Source organism: Benincasa hispida, chromosome 1, assembly GCF_027475165.1.
Source record: "Benincasa hispida cultivar pf3 chromosome 1, pf3_genome.v1.1, whole genome shotgun sequence".
NCBI classification, from domain to species: Eukaryota; Viridiplantae; Streptophyta; class Magnoliopsida; order Cucurbitales; family Cucurbitaceae; genus Benincasa; species Benincasa hispida.
In genome coordinates, this window is record NC_143478.1 from 78,012,417 (window position 1) to 78,028,480 (window position 16,064).

General features: G+C 35.8%; 2 protein-coding genes across 6 annotated transcripts; both read right to left on the minus strand.

Moving 5' to 3' along the window:
- Nucleotides 1–2,168: 2,168 nt before the first annotated feature.
- LOC120085034 (6-phosphogluconate dehydrogenase, decarboxylating 3, chloroplastic) lies at nucleotides 2,169–4,407 on the minus strand. The gene has a single exon (XM_039040862.2). The coding sequence runs from the start codon at nucleotides 4,034–4,036 to the stop codon at nucleotides 2,549–2,551; it is 1,488 nt and encodes a 495-aa protein (XP_038896790.1). The 5' UTR covers nucleotides 4,037–4,407; the 3' UTR covers nucleotides 2,169–2,548.
- A 1,895-nt stretch (nucleotides 4,408–6,302) lies between these two features.
- On the minus strand, nucleotides 6,303–15,178 carry LOC120083307 (Translation initiation factor 2, small GTP-binding protein). 5 transcript variants are annotated; one of them, XM_090308714.1, is made up of 8 exons: nucleotides 14,685–15,178; nucleotides 14,323–14,373; nucleotides 11,712–11,838; nucleotides 11,530–11,599; nucleotides 10,931–11,261; nucleotides 8,009–9,046; nucleotides 7,665–7,814; nucleotides 6,303–7,099 (listed from the first exon to the last, which is right to left on the minus strand). In XM_090308714.1, exons 2-8 carry the CDS (start codon nucleotides 14,347–14,349, stop codon nucleotides 6,665–6,667), a joined length of 2,178 nt encoding a protein of 725 aa, XP_090164840.1. In that variant the 5' UTR covers nucleotides 14,350–14,373; nucleotides 14,685–15,178; the 3' UTR covers nucleotides 6,303–6,664. The 5 variants fall into 5 exon arrangements, with proteins under 5 accessions (XP_090164840.1, XP_090164841.1, XP_090164842.1 ...); XM_090308715.1 differs by having other exon boundaries at nucleotides 14,863–15,028; XM_090308716.1 differs by having other exon boundaries at nucleotides 11,530–11,596; nucleotides 14,685–15,024.
- Between the last annotated feature and the right edge of the window lie 886 nt (nucleotides 15,179–16,064).

Consider the following 16,064-nt stretch of genomic DNA (forward strand, 5'->3'; position numbering starts at 1 on the left):
AGATCTTCATCGTCGACTATGTCAATTGAGGGAGCCGTGAACAATAGATTGTAATAACATTTGATGTGTACATCAAACATATTTGGATCAATATTCGGTCGATGGTATAGAATACTCATTAATGTACTACACGTTATATCATTTTTTATCATATGACTTCCAACATAATTGCTTATAGACTGGTCCCATTCTCCACCAAATTGTACAAAGATGCAAAGTAGCACCATTGATCTGGAATCAGAAAATTGACAATTGGACTCGAATTGTGGTTAAAGTAAGCGATCGCCCAGTAACTAATACGCGATCGCTCAACAAGTTCTAAGAGATCACCCGGTAAACTATAGAAGATCATGCGGTACATTACAAGCAATCGCTTAGTAAGTTCTAAGTGATCACACATATCAAATGTAAGAGATCATTTAATTATATATAAAAGATCATTTAGTTATATATAAAAGATCGTTTAGTTATATATAAGAGATCATTTATATAATACTAAACGATCACTTACATTATGATGAGCGATCTCCTATTTTATGAAAGCGATCTTCGTTTTTGGTTCTGATGAATGATCTTACACTGTACCTAAAGACAAAATGAATTGAATGATCGACGAAAGCGATCGATAATGAGAATGTTGGAGTGAAACTCTGAAAGAACAATGGGAGAAGAAGTTGAGGAACTCTACTGAAAGTGTTGTGAATAATTGAGAGTGACCTTCTATTACTTGCCCCTTTCTTGATATTAATAACATTCAATGATTTTAGTAGAATATTAGCTGAAAATAAATGCTTTAATTGAATGTTGATGTTGCATTGAATACGATCACTAAAGAAATCGTTGAAGGAGGAAGAAGGAAGGGAGTTGAGAAGAGGTTTTAAAGGTGGGGTGAAACTAGTATTTCACATGGCAAAAAGGTTAGCCATAGAAAAGTTTTTAGAAAGAAATCATCCATAGAAAAGTTTTAGGTTTTTAGATTATTTTATGAAATTTTCCATTCAAGATTGGTGCTATTTTAGACCATTATCTGAACATTAATGCAATGGATTTTAAAAAATTATCAACTCATTGTAAACTCGAGTTGGTTACTATAGCAACAACCACCACCAACTACAACCACCTCACTTCGACTACTTGTTCCAGTAAACAACTTCGACGACCACTTCCAGCAGTCAACTTCGACGAATACCACCTATGACAATCAATTCCACCAACAACCACCTCTGATGACAACTCTGAGGAACTACCTTCCGCAGCTAACTCTAACAAATATCATCTTTGGCGACTCCACCCAACTCCTATAATGATAACTTTCACCGATTACCTCCAACAACCAACTTTGCCAACCAACTCTAACCACAAACTTCATTGATCATTTCCAACGACTAACTCTAATGACCAACTCAATCAATCATATATATATATATATATATATATATTAACAAATGATGAAAGTGGTTTTAAATACAAATTTGAAATTATTAGTTAATAACGTTTAATTGTCATCTTTGGTAGTAATTTGACGTTAATAGATTCATTTGAGTATATACCAAACCAAACAAATGTGTCTAAAATATTCAGAAAATTTAACCAAACTCATCAATTACAAAGAGTACTAAAAAAAAGAAATTACACGAACTAAAATTAAGCATGATAAGAAATGATGAGATTTCTAGTACAATGGCAGTGCATACCACTTTCATTAAGCAGTTGAAACATCGTTCCCCACATCATTTTTAAATGCTTCTTTTATAAGAAATAATGAATTGTGGTAGTATGGAAATTTTTTTCTGGAAGGTATGAGGTAAAAATGACCCATGTAAGAATATTAGCATTGTTCTAGAAACCATGTTGATTGATCATATATTGTCAAGCCAATCTTACTTACCTCAACGTGGTAAACCAGATTGATAAAGTAAAACGTGGTAAACCAGATTGAAAAAGTAAACCATTTTTAAGAATAAAAATACATTTTGCAATATTAACGAAAAATGTTTTTAACCACTAGAATACCTTTGAATTTTTCATAATGTTTGAAAATTTTTAGAAATCCTTACGAAAAGGAACCTACACATCTATTCCAAACACACTAATTCATCAAAGATCAGATATCAAATTGAAATAGTCAAAATCCTCAAGGTCTAAATCAGAATTTCAATGTTCTTACGTGACATCAATGGTAGAATAATTTTCATTCCAATTTCAAAGACACATGATTAAACAAAAGGGAAATTCTTTCATTTTGAACTACATGGAGATGTGAAAATAACTAACACGATAGAACTCAATGGCCATCCTTGCTGCTGTTGCTTCTTCTTTCTTGTTTTTTTTTTTTTCCCTTATTAATCATTATTCATAGCAAATACTTAAGGCCAGTAAAAAAATATCTGCTATCTACTCCCCTAAGAAGCATGGAAGACTGTCCAAACTGTGATACAAAAAAGAAAACCTACTAACTTCTGAAATGGGCAAGCAAAATCAAGTAGGAAATTTGCACCCAAATGAAGCAGAGAAGAAAAACCAACCAAATGGGAAGCAGCACAAAAGCTCAGTTGAAAATGCCAACACCAGCATCAGCATTGCGAGCGAGCTTTGTCCACTCTGTGTGGTATGAGCCTTGGCGATCCACCCGCTCATATGTATGAGCCCCAAATAGGTCTCTCTGCGCCTGCACAAGATTGGCAGGCAACCTAGCGCGCCTGTACGTATCGAAATAGGCAAGGCTAGCGCACATTCCGGGCGTGCTGATCCCTGCCGATATGGCCAACCCGACGACCCTCCTCCAAGCAGCCTGCCTTTGCACCATCTCTCTAGCAAACTCAGGATCCACCAGCAAGCTTGCAAGGTTGGGATTGCGCTGATATGCCTTCTTGATCCTGTCCAAGAACACAGCTCTTATGATGCATCCACCTTTCCAAATTCTTGCCAACTCCCCCAAATTCAAGTTCCATCCCTTCTCCAAGCTCTTGGCCCTCAGCAAGTTCATTCCCTGAGCATAGCTGCAAATCTTGGAGGCATACAAAGCCTGCCTCACATCTTCAATCAACTTCTTCTTGTCAATCCCACTCCTCACTGACCCCACGCTGTCATTCAGCCCTGCTTCCTTTAACACCTCGGCCGCACTTTCCCTCTCCTCCTTCAATCCACTCAAGTACCTACAATCTAACGATGCTGCAATCGTCGGCGCTGCGATGGAAAGCTCAGCAGCTTGCTGCACAGTCCATTTCCCAGTTCCTTTCATCCCAGTCTTATCCAAAATCTTATCCACCAATTCCCCATCACCATGTTCATCTTTAACTTTAAAGATGTCAGCTGATATCTCAATTAGAAAGCTCTCCAACTCCCCCCTGTTCCACTCAGAGAAAATGTCAGCCAATTCGGAATTCGATAACCCTCCGACATGCTTTAAAACGTCGTAGGCCTCTGAAATCAGCTGCATATCACCATATTCAATACCATTATGTACCATCTTAACGAAATTGCCGGAACCCCCTTCACCTATGTAAGTAACGCAAGGACCATCATCGACTTGAGCAGCTACCTTCTTCAGAATATCCTCAACATTAGAATAAGCCTGAAAAGAACCTCCAGGCATCAGCGACGGGCCATTACGAGCACCATCTTCACCACCAGAAACCCCCATCCCTAGATATAGAATCCCTCGCTCAGAAGCCTGCACAATCCGACGCTCAGTATTCTCGTACCATTCATTACCACCGTCAATGATGGCATCACCAGGCTCCAAGTGGTCTGACAACGCGGCAATGGTCTGATCGACGGGCAAACCAGCCTTAACGAGGATGATAACCGATCTTGGGCGTTGAATAGAGAGAACAAAATCGCGAGGATTGTACTGGCCAAAAAGAGGGAGATTACCTTCGTTGTGGGCGCGATCTACAGTCTCGTCGACCTTGGAAGTGGTGCGATTGTAGACGGAAATGGGGAAGCCTTTCTCGGCGATGTTGAGGGCGAGGTTTTGGCCCATGACGGCCAAACCGGCGAGACCTATGCGTGAAAGAGCTGGAGAAGCTTCCATGGCAGATGAAGAGAGAGAAGGAAAAACGATGAGCGAGAAAGTGACGGAGGCGTCGAGGTCAGAAATGGAGGCTGCTGTTTCGACGATGAAGAAGAAGAAGATGAAGATAGATATTTAATTTGAACCCAAAAAAGGAAAATTAAAAAAATTAAAAATTAAAAAGTGTTTTGATTTTTATATTAAAATCAAAATTCAATTTTAAAGGGCCAACAAAATATCGTGACGGACTCGTCGAGGCAGTGAAGGGTCACTGATTTCAATTTCCTTTTTTCTTCTTTTTCTTTTTCGTTTTGGAAAATGAAATATTAATCTAAAATTCTGTTTTCAGGCTGTATTTTGGAATTTCCTTTCATACGGCGGCGTTTTGGAGACGAAAGGGAAAACTTCCAACTACCCACTGGTAAATAAGAAATAAGTTTTATGATTGGTATTTTAAAACAAGCATAAATTGCAAAAACCGTCCTTAAAATATGGTGGTAGTTGTTATTATACCCTTAAATTTTCAATTGTAAAAATTAGACTTCTAAACTTCTAAAAATGTTAAAACTGGATCCTCAATCTTATAATAATTATAAAAATTAGATCCACAAATGATAAAAATTGAACCCTCAAGCTTATACATTTATTGTAACTTATTCAATTATATAAGTTTGAGAGTCTTATTTTAATACTTGTATAAGTTTAAGAGCTCAATTTTTTAAATTGAAAATTTAAGGATAAATGCAACTACTACCATACTTTAGGGATAATTTTTGTGATTTGTCCTGCTAATAATAAAATAATAATAATAAGGTTTCTGATTGATTAAATTAATTTAATTTGTAATGAAATTTTTTTGGACTGGTTAAGTTAGCATCGAGTGGATTGTAGGTGTTTGTTATGTTTGAAAGTAGTATTTGATTATAATATTTGGAAATTATTCAATATCCATAAAAAGCAATATAAAAAAATAAAAAAGCAACCAGCGTCCATGGTACTAATAATTATTTTTTAAAATAAACTATATCGTTATCTTTTTATAAGAAAAAAAAACATTATTTTAAATGATAAAACTGTTAAAAATATTTATAAATTATAGTAAAATATCACGATTTATGTGTAATAGACTGCAATACCATATTACATGTCTATTTGTACTTTCCTACATTTGAAAACAGTCCAAAAATTATCCTAAGTAAAAAAAAAATTAATGAAATATATTGACGAATACAAATATAACATATAGTAAATGTTAAATAATTAAAGTCATTAATTAATTAATTAAAATTACATTAATTTCATGTAATTGAAATTTTGGAGTAGAGAAGTCAACTTTTTGTTTGCATTTTCATGATTATTTAGAATGACTTATTTTGGAATATTTATTATAAGGGTGAAATCTTTTAAAAGTTGAAGACCAAATTAAGAATGTTATTTTACGTCCCATTTAATATAATAAACCTAATTAAAATGACATCTTTCAAATCTCCATACCCTATATATTGTACTTAAAATTAAACTTCAATTTTGATATTTAAGATTATTCGGTTTAACTTTTCAATTGTTTAATTTTGAAAATAATCAAAATATTCTACAACTATTCAAAATAAATTTTGAAACTCTTTGAAAGTGTATTTTAAACAATTCTTTTGAGTTTAAATAAAAATGACTTCCTTGGAAAATATTTTTTCTTTAGTCAATCTAAAGATGTTCTTATTTTATTTAATGAGATTAAAATTAAAAAAAAAAAGAAAAAAGAAAAAACTACAAATGAAATCTTCAGAGAAACAAGAGGTAGACCAAATGGAGAGAGACAATTTCCCTCATATAGCTCCAAATATACAATATTGATGATCATAAGTTTATTGTCATAATTATACCTTAATAGTACACCATAGAGGATTGAACTATGACAATTTTAAATTTAAATACTATATTACTTTCTTTTCAGTTTGGAAGGTTAACCTAAGCTGTAAATTAAAATCTTCACCCCTACATTTGAGTTGGTGATATTATTAAATGAAAAAAAATTAGATAATGTGTATGAAGATCAAGGGAAAGAGAGATTTTATCCATCAAGTTAAAGAAAATTGTAATACCAAAAAAAAAAAAGGGACTTTGGTACTATTTGAATGAACATTCAAGAAAAAATAGGAAAAGTCTCACATCTTCCTCCTCCTTTGAAGCCCTTGGAAGGACTAATTTAATTCACATCTAAAAAACATCATAAAAGGAAATACAGTCTTAGTTGCAGGAATAAAACACATGCATAGCAAGTCATCAATCATATGAAATAATAAATTCTGCCTTCAAAACTGATTTTCCTGTTCACATTTACATTATTAAATCACAAAATTGGAACCTTCTTCTGGTTGGTACAATAGTCATACATCTTAATTCTACATCATAAGCTATCTATCACAACTCAAGGAGATTCTTTTCCACTCCCAAATTTTACTAACCTTAATTATGTTGAAGAAGGTTTCAAACTATATCTGCATTTTAGGGCAGAGAATAAAAGAACCACCACCCAAGGGAAATCAAGTCTCTAAAATGGGTGAATGTTATATCTAGCAGCAGCCATAACCGATTCAAGTGAAAGTAGAGTGAATTTCACTGACCTTCATTTGGGGAAAGAGAGAAAAAGCTTCAGCACTCGATTCTAACGGCACCGCTTTCGGATGAAATGAACTTGGGCTTCCTTACTACTTGCTCCAAGCACTGCACAACGTCTCCAATCTGGAAATCATTCCAATTGTGTATCACAAGTCCACACTCATTACCCTTCTTCACTGAATCGACGTCTTGTTTTTCCCGCTTAAGAGATGCACATGATCCTTCGAATAAGACTTCCCCACTTCGTAGAAGCCTCATGGTCGATGATCTTGAAAAGGAACCATCAAGCACTCGACATCCAGCAATTTTAACATCGGGTCCCTTTGACTTGCTCCTTCCTTTGAGTTCAAAAATGTTCAGCACCTCGGCCTCCCCAGCTATCTGTGTCTCGGAAGTCCCAGGTGCCTTGTCAACTATCAGATTCCCAATGTCCTCCAAAAGGTGATAGATTACACGATGTAGAATTATCTAAGCCATTAAAGAAAATCAAACTTAATACAGCTTTTCAATCTTTCTTTTCTGTCATGCATGTAATATAAATCTGAATCAAACTTAATACACCTTTTCAATCATTCTTTTCTGTCATGTATGTAAAATAGTTGCATATATTTGCCGCGTATAGAGTAATGAGTATTAATAACTTGACAATTACCAACTAAATTTGACTTTTACCTATTTGACCAATTGATAAAAGATATAGAATGAGCGAAAGAGAATAATTAGAAACAAATGACGAAAAGCTCAGGACTCCAATTTCACCTACTAATTCCTCTTTAGATTCTTTAATCTCATCACCTCATGTTCATTTCCTATGTTGAGCGCGATTTCTCTCACATAAACAACTAATCTTTCTCCAGGACTAACATACTAATGAGCAAACTCCAGCCTAGACGTAAAATTTAGAACTATCAAAAAGCATTACTGCAGTAGACATGAAATATAAAACTCAAACCAACTTTTCATTGTTTCTTATGGTCTAAAGGATGGAAACGAACATTTCATGGGGATATTGAGATTAAATGGCAGCTCATACCTTTATACCAGCTTGAGTAGCAGACTGACTGATAGAACTTGGGGGATTCTTCACATTAAATCCTACTATATATGCCCCACACGCTTGAGCTAAGTCCACATCAGACTGGGAAACTGGGCCAACGCCAACGTGGACAACATTTAGAAAAACCTGCATGTGAAATAGGAAACATTATGCACATGCATAACTGCTCACGATTGAGGAAAATGAGATTAACGTCTACAAGTGCAATAATACATTATGTACGTTGAAACTATCATTTGAACCAAAAACGAGAAGTTACAATTAAGGTCAGAGAGATTTTTTTTTTTTTTTTTTTTTTGGGGGGGGGGGGAGGAAGGTACCTGAGGACTGTTTAAAGTCTTCAATGCATCTGTAACTGCCTGCACAGTGCCCTGAACATCGGCTTTTACTATTATTGGTAATTCAACCCTCTGAATTACCTCCTCGGACTGTTCTTCAGTTTCAGTCTTCCCCTCACTCAGCTTCTTCAGCCTATCCTTCTCAAATTTCCTTTTCCTCCCCGCACTGAGCATTCGTGCACGTTCCTCAGACTCTACAACAATAATATCATCACCTGCCATAGGAAGCCCTCTTAATCCTTCAATCTCAACAGGCATTGCAGGCCCTGCTCGGTCTGCCAATTTCCCCACCATATCCCTGATAACCCTTATTCTGCCCCACTCGCAGCCCACAACCACAAACTGACCACTTTCTAAGGTCCCTGCCTTCACAATTGTAGTAGCCAAAGGACCTCGACCTTTGTCAAGCCTTGCCTCCACTACATAAGCTTGAGCTGGTCCGTCGATACGAGCTTTTAAATCCATCATTTCAGCCTGGAGGAGCAATGCTTCCTCCAAACTATCTAATCCTGTTTTCTTCAATGCTGACACATAAACAACTTGAACATCTCCTCCCATCTCCTCAAGCAATAAACCCTCCGAAGCAAGCTGCAGTTTGACTCTTTCAGGATCAGCAGCAGGCTTATCACATTTGTTAATTGCAAGCACGATAGGTACATTTGCTGCTTTAGCATGTGCCATAGCTTCCAGTGTTTGCGGCATCACCCCATCATCCGCAGCCACTACCAGGACAACTATATCCGTAACTGCTGCACCTCTCGCTCGCATAGCGCTAAATGCAGCATGACCTGGAGTGTCAAGGAAAGTGATTGAAGCACCTGAAGCCATCTCCACGACAAATGCACCCAGGTGCTGAGTTATACCCCCGGCTTCTCTAGCTGCCACTGATGTCTGGCGAAGTGCATCTAAAAGAGAAGTTTTTCCATGATCAACATGACCCATGACTGTTATAACTGGTGGTCGTGGTAGAATTTCAGAACCTTCACTAGAGTGTAATCTCTTAATGTTTACTCCAACTTCCTGAAACGATGAAATAATATGTAACCATATACTTCCAATCACAACAACTGAAATAAGCTGGGTAGATGGCAATCACACTGGTCACTAGTAATTGGGCGGGGGGGCGAATTAACAATAAAGACCCACCCCACCCCCACAAAAAATAATAATAATAATAAATAAATAAATATACCCTTTTTAATCACAAGCAACAAAAGTGTCCCAGTGAATGGTTCAAAAACTCATTCACGGCAATACAAACATGTACTTTTTTAAGTCTTCCAGTTCCATCTATCTTATCTGTATTCCATGATACTGATTTGAGTTAGAAAACCGTATTGCTCTAATATGAGATATAAGCATGAAAATGATGTTTTATGGAGGAAGCTTATTAACGATAAATCTGGTTCAATATCTCATCTAGATTGGGCTTCATTAGCACCATCAAAAGGGCAATGGAAAAATATTATCAAGCAGCAAGAACTCATCACCAGTAGAGTAGAGTTCCGCATCAAATTGGTAATGGACCCTCCACCTTTTTTTGGACAGACCCATGGATAACCAGGCCAGCCCTTCTCCATGAGGAATTTGAAAGATGATGAGGCTTTGGAATGGACTGATATCAGCATGGTTTTAGTCCCAATCATTCTCTCCCAGCCGGATGATGCTTGGAAATGGCCTCTCAATCTTGACGGGCACTTTTCCACTAAACTCTCTTATAGCTGATATGGATCATAGAAACGGCATTTTGGAGGCATCTTTGGCTGGAGGTACATGGAAAGACAAATACCCAAAGAAGATCAAGTTTTTCCTCTGGGAATTGGCACATGAGGCCATTAACACCAAACAAATACCCAAAGCAGATCAAGTTTTTCCTCTGGGAATTGGCACATGAGGCCATTAACACCAAAGATGTCCTAAAAAAAGAATGCCGAGTATGACCATATCTCTTGGGTAGAACACATAATCACCTTTTCCTCCCTTGCTCTTTTGCCTGGAATTTTTGGAGTAAACCTTTTGGTGCTTTTGGTTATGGATGGTCTTTGGTGTTTCCTAGAGATGTTACGACGCACCTTAGCTCCATTCTCTTGGGTCAGTCTTTCAAGAATGTCAAAACTCTTTTCTGGCTCCATATATCTCGTGCTTTTGTTTGGGTACTACGGAAAGAAAGAAACAAGAGTCTTCATGGACAAAGATCATCCTTTCAATAGGTCCTTCGACCTTGTCATTTATTACACTATTTCTTGGTGTAAAAGTTCTGATCTTTTGCTTCATATTCATACACTTTCCTACTAAAAATCTGAGACATCTTGTAGTAAAACCATGAATTGTATATCCTTTTTGTGAATTTTATACATCAATGAAATTAATTCTTATCAAAAAAGAAATATATTAGTTTTAGTAAGGGCAGGCACTCGTGTTTCAACAACCCCACTATACTAATTAGTTTTAGTTCGCTTGGAACCAATAGCACATACCACAAGATTTGACCATGACCAATGATAATTTTCATTTAACAGAGATTCATGGGAAGGAAGATTCAAACACTAAACCTACAGGAGGAGAAGAGAGAGTACTGAAATGGCCATAGTCCAAAATATTTTTATGAGAACGGCCTTCTCTTCATAGTAATTTACCTCAAGCACCCATCTGGAATACACCATTAATACTCATAAATTTGAAATTCATTGACAATAAAAATAGAACAGAAATTAACTGGCCACTGGACTATAATGTGAATAACTAAAAAGAGATTCATATTAATACAGGTTTCTTATGCTTATTAGTTATTAATACTAAGGCCAAAAGTTTTTGACTGAGATGACTGACATGCTTGAGCCAATTGGATAATGGATATTTCTAAGCATCCAACTATTACCTATTAAAAGTTTAAAACAGACATACCATGGCAACAAGCTCTGCGACGTCAATGCTTAGTGGATCATACTCTGAGTCGACCTTTTCACCAACATTTATGATAATATCCTGCAGTCTGGATATGGTCTCACCAGAACGTTTAGCAAGTTCAGCAATTGTCATGCCATCAAATATCTCAATTGTTTTATCAGGAACAGATCTAATGGTGTGTTTCGGTTTTGGAGGAACATATGGAGCTTCAACTGGTGGTTGATCCCTGCGATCCCTTCTTACAGACTTCTCTTTCTTTTGAGTCTTCAAACCAAATTCCTGATGATGTCCTCTTCTAACCAATAATTCTGCACTTGAATGGAAATACCTAAACAATTTTTAAAAAAAATATATATGAAAAAAATGGGGGGAAAAAAACATAAAATGCACTGCAAACCACTAGTGTAATTTTTTTCCTTTTAAGTGTATATACATTAATCAACCTAGGATCCTCTCCCTATAACGAATCAATATTCTGCTGCCAAATTCCATTGCCAACTTCATCAGAACTGTCAAGGAATTATAATAGCAGCAAAAAATTATGTGATATTATTAGACAACAGGGGAAAAACACGGTAATGGAATGGATGCATTACCTTCTTGGAGGTTCTATTGTAGAAGCCACATAAAATTTGGGCCCATGATATGCTGAACCACAAGAAACTTCTGTACCATACATTTGAATTGCAAAAATGGTCACATAACCACCATCATTTGAAATCAAATTAAAGAATTTCATATGATGTAAGGCAAAAAAATATCTGCAATAGGGTGTTACCTGGAATGCATCTTGATGAAGCAGGGATTAACTTAACAACAACCACCTCATCAGTAGTCACAAAACTTGACCTGGCTATATGCCTTCGTGAACAAGTAAAAGTTCTTCGAAGACCAGCATGCATTCCCTGAATGAGAAGATTTTGGTGTACTTCAGGCAAATAGTTTTCACATCACAAGAAATAAGGTCAAACAAGACAAACACCTTAGAGTATAAGACCAGCTATACTTACTACAGATTCAAAATCTGTGAAATGAGCTAGGGGCATTTGATTTGGTTATGCCTTTTTCTTCTTGCGAAATAACTAAGCTGAATGAATTTTTTTTACCATAAAATGAAATCTCCTTAGCCTCCTCTTTTTATTTTTTTATAAATTATTATTGATCAGTAATAATAATGTTACTCATTATAATTTGATATACACAATAATCTTTGATTAAGAATTTCTATTCTTTTTTTAATAAAATTTAGGTGAGAACAAAGCAGCTAACTTTATTAGTGTTTAATTGCTTTTCAAGGGAATTGACATAGTCCCCTATTAGGGACTCTTCAATCTCGTTGGATGTTGAAATAGCATAAAAAACCTCTTCTAGCTTTATCAGTCCTTACTAAACGTTCTAACGAAAAGCTATTCGGTCATGACTTTCAAGTTCAATTGGTTCCGTAAGGCTACTTCAACCATTCCTCTTAAGCACAAGGGACGAGAGTTGCTCAAATGTCAGCGAGAGGGACGAGAGTTTGGCACGGGACTCTTATCTCTAAGCAAATGATTGTCTATATAGAGAAGAATTTTGTCTTCCGAAGTGAGCCATTGGCAAGAAGCACAAAATCCGCTAGGGGACTAAGCGCATATACCTTGTCTTCTTTCATTGAAAAGTTACAGTGACGAATGAACGGATCAAGCAGTGCAAAAGGACCTACGATGATGAAGTAAAAAGGGGGGACGTAGGGAAGCTGCAGGCAAACAAACTACATAGCGGGCAATTTGCAGAGGACACATGTAAACTTCTTCCTGTAGGTCCTCGTTCAGGAAGACATTTGGAACATCTAATTGGAACAGAGGCCAAACTTGATTCGTTGCAATAGAGAGCAGGAGACGAACAGACTGAATCTTGGCTACAGGGGTGGGGTAAATAAGGGCTTCCTCATAATCGAGACCATATGTTTGAGTCAAGCCTTTAGCTACTAGCTGTACCGACCTTTTCCTCCTTTCTCCCATAAAGCTTCCCTTCACCCAGTCCCATATCCTATTAGTAGAGACCCAGATGGGGAGACTCAAAATAATACAAATGCACATTTCCTCTCTGAATCAAGTGGTATCAAATCGAAGTAACATAGGTCATGTATTCTAATTGAAGTGATTTCCGAGAGAACAAAGTGGATTGTTGAGCCAATTCTAGCATGAGAGGACCAATGAGACAAAATACTGTTGGATGCATTCCTTCGCTAGTAAGGCTTCCACCCATCTCAATTGATGAGTCTTTGGTCAATAATCTCGTACTCTCGACCGGCTCGAACCACTACATTATCCATGTTCCGGCTCATTTGTATGCTTATCCTAATCATGCCACCAGAACCTATAATAAACCATCATTTCAAACCATCCTGTTGCAAGGAATCTTTGGATATTAATTCGAAGGGAGCGTCGAACACCGAAAGTGAAGTTGCTCCTACCTACAGGAGCATCCGCCTTTTTTCGGGAGATTGGGAAGAGGAAATCAGGTATGAGGTCTGAGGTCAACGGCGATTGATGCATTTTTTTTCGGGAGATTTGGTGGCTGTTTTTTAACTCAGTTTTGAAATTTTCTTGAACCAAAATGCCATCCCCACTTATAAGATCTCCCATTTCAAAATGCCGACCAAATGGCCAACTGCCAAGTCAAGTGAAACAATGTCTCACAATTTTTTTAGGGGTGGCAGGGATTTCACAAGCATCCCAACACCTTGTCAAGTGGGATAAAGTTCTCCTTCCCATAGTCAAAGGCAGGCTGGGCCTCTACAGCATAAAAGACAAAAGGTTGTGCTATATTAGCCAAATGATTGGGGTGTCATCAAAGGGAAAAGAAGGCTCTATGGAGACTGACTAATGATGCAAATTTGGGTTCAAAGGCCCTAATTGACCAACCATGGCTGCTACTTTTCATTCATCATCTTGCCCCTCAAAATCGGTGGTCTAGTTTGAAGCTAAGAAGCATGGACACTTTAGTTTGGCTAGTGTGTTCATGTCCAATACGCATAGACACTTGGACACTCCGACACTTGTTGGACACTTGTTATTGCAACAATTGTGTTAGACATGCATAGAACACTTGTTGAGTAGACTAAAACGGCACATATATGACAAATAATAATAAATTTTAAGAGTGAAATACATCAAACTAATTTTTATGCATATAAATGCATCAAGCCATTTACTTTGAATTCTCTTCTAGCATAAAAATGACATATATTTTTTTAAAACGTATATTGTAGTTATGCTTCTTAGGTTGAAGTCATTGAATGCAAAGTTCACACAAAAGTTTAAACAAAATGGCACATTCTCTGAGCTCATAAATAAATATCAAATAAAACTAGCATGTAAAAGAAATATCATTTGAAAACATATACTCACTTTTTTACCCAGCTCTCTCCAAGCCATTCATAAGTATCTGAGTTCCGCTACCTGCACATTAGGACAGACAAAACGCTTAAATTCGAATAGGAAGCCAGAGACAGCCTTTTGACCTCAAATATCAAAAAAGCAGACAAAACAACACCCCGAAAGATAAATTATTTTAAAGTCGGAAACTTTTGTGAAAAAATTTATAACCAACAAAGTACGAATCAGAAATCACATACCCAACTTGTCAAATATTAAAGAATGATTCACTATTCACAAAGTGAGAATAAAACAAGAATTCTTAAACATTAAGATGGACCTAGGTAAAACTGCATCATATAGAAGATAGCCGTCAAGAAGAAAAAGACACTTACAGAGAAAAAAAAATAACAACACCCAATTAGAGAAACAGCATAAGATGGAGCAGAGCCCAACAATAGCTTGAAAGTAAGAGATTTATAATATGTTCAAATAAAAGTCATCCAGTTTAAAGGAATAACGATGCGATTAGTTTGGTTCCTCGATTGGAATGCCAAATTTGGTGTCCCTTACAGAAAGGATGAAGTTGAAGGGTAGAAAGAGTAGCTGGAACTCTGCGACAACCTCGGATTTCAGTGGGTATTAAGGGAAGATGGCTGTGTTTAGAGAAATCCGATGGAGATGAACAAAATAATCGCAGGGCACCAAATTTGATCGACGGACGGAAAGCGAAGGGTTTATGGTGATCAAAACCCGACTCATTTATATACCGAATCGAACCGCTCCAACCGGTTCGATCATAAGCTTCAGTTCCTGATAAGTAATACGGTATCAAATTTGTGCCCAAACTAGCCTAGGGCATGAAGTTTTGAAAGATTTTATTTTCCCACGCCTTTTAGTGTCAAATATATATATATATATACGGTGTATTTTATAAAGTTTAGAAGGTAACTATTATTAATTAAATTTAAAATATACTTAATACGAATATAACTCAATTAGCATACAAATTAAAATGGTAGAACAAAATGATTTTGAATTGCATTTTAGTTTCTAATTCAGTAATTAATTATTTTATAAATGGACTATTAATAACCAAATTATATGCCTTACTAAAATAATATCAATAAAAACATGGCCAAAACAACAAACTTAAACATTTAAAATTGCAATGACCACTATAGTTATTAAAAAAAGTTAATTTTGGCTTAACTTTTAGTTTTTAGTTAATACAATTTAAAATTATATAGGCATAACTAAACTTAAAAATATCTTTAAGATAATACAAATGAAACATTAGAAACCAAAAGGCATACGAATGTGGTAGCAAATAAGAGGTAAAAAACCTCTAGTTATTTAGATATAATATTGGCAATAAAAACAAAATTATAGACTTGAAAAACACTTTAAAAAATTGGTATGCTTAATATTTTTGCTCAAATATAAAATTATTTGGGTAATTGTGTCTCCTTTTCATACGATTCGTAGTTCATAATGTCTTAAATTTATATAATATTCTAATAATTGTTTTACAATAATTCCTGTAATATACACATTAAGGTAATATAATTTAAATTTATTTAATATATTTGTATGAATTTAAATAGAATAAATTTAATTTATAAAAATAACTAAAATATATTTTCTAAAATAACTAAAATATCTTTGTCTCTAAAAAAAAATAACCAAAAGTGCTCGTGAAATTGGGGAGCACAACGAGAACTCGGATATGGAGAAAATATAATATAATAATAATAATAAATATAATATAATAT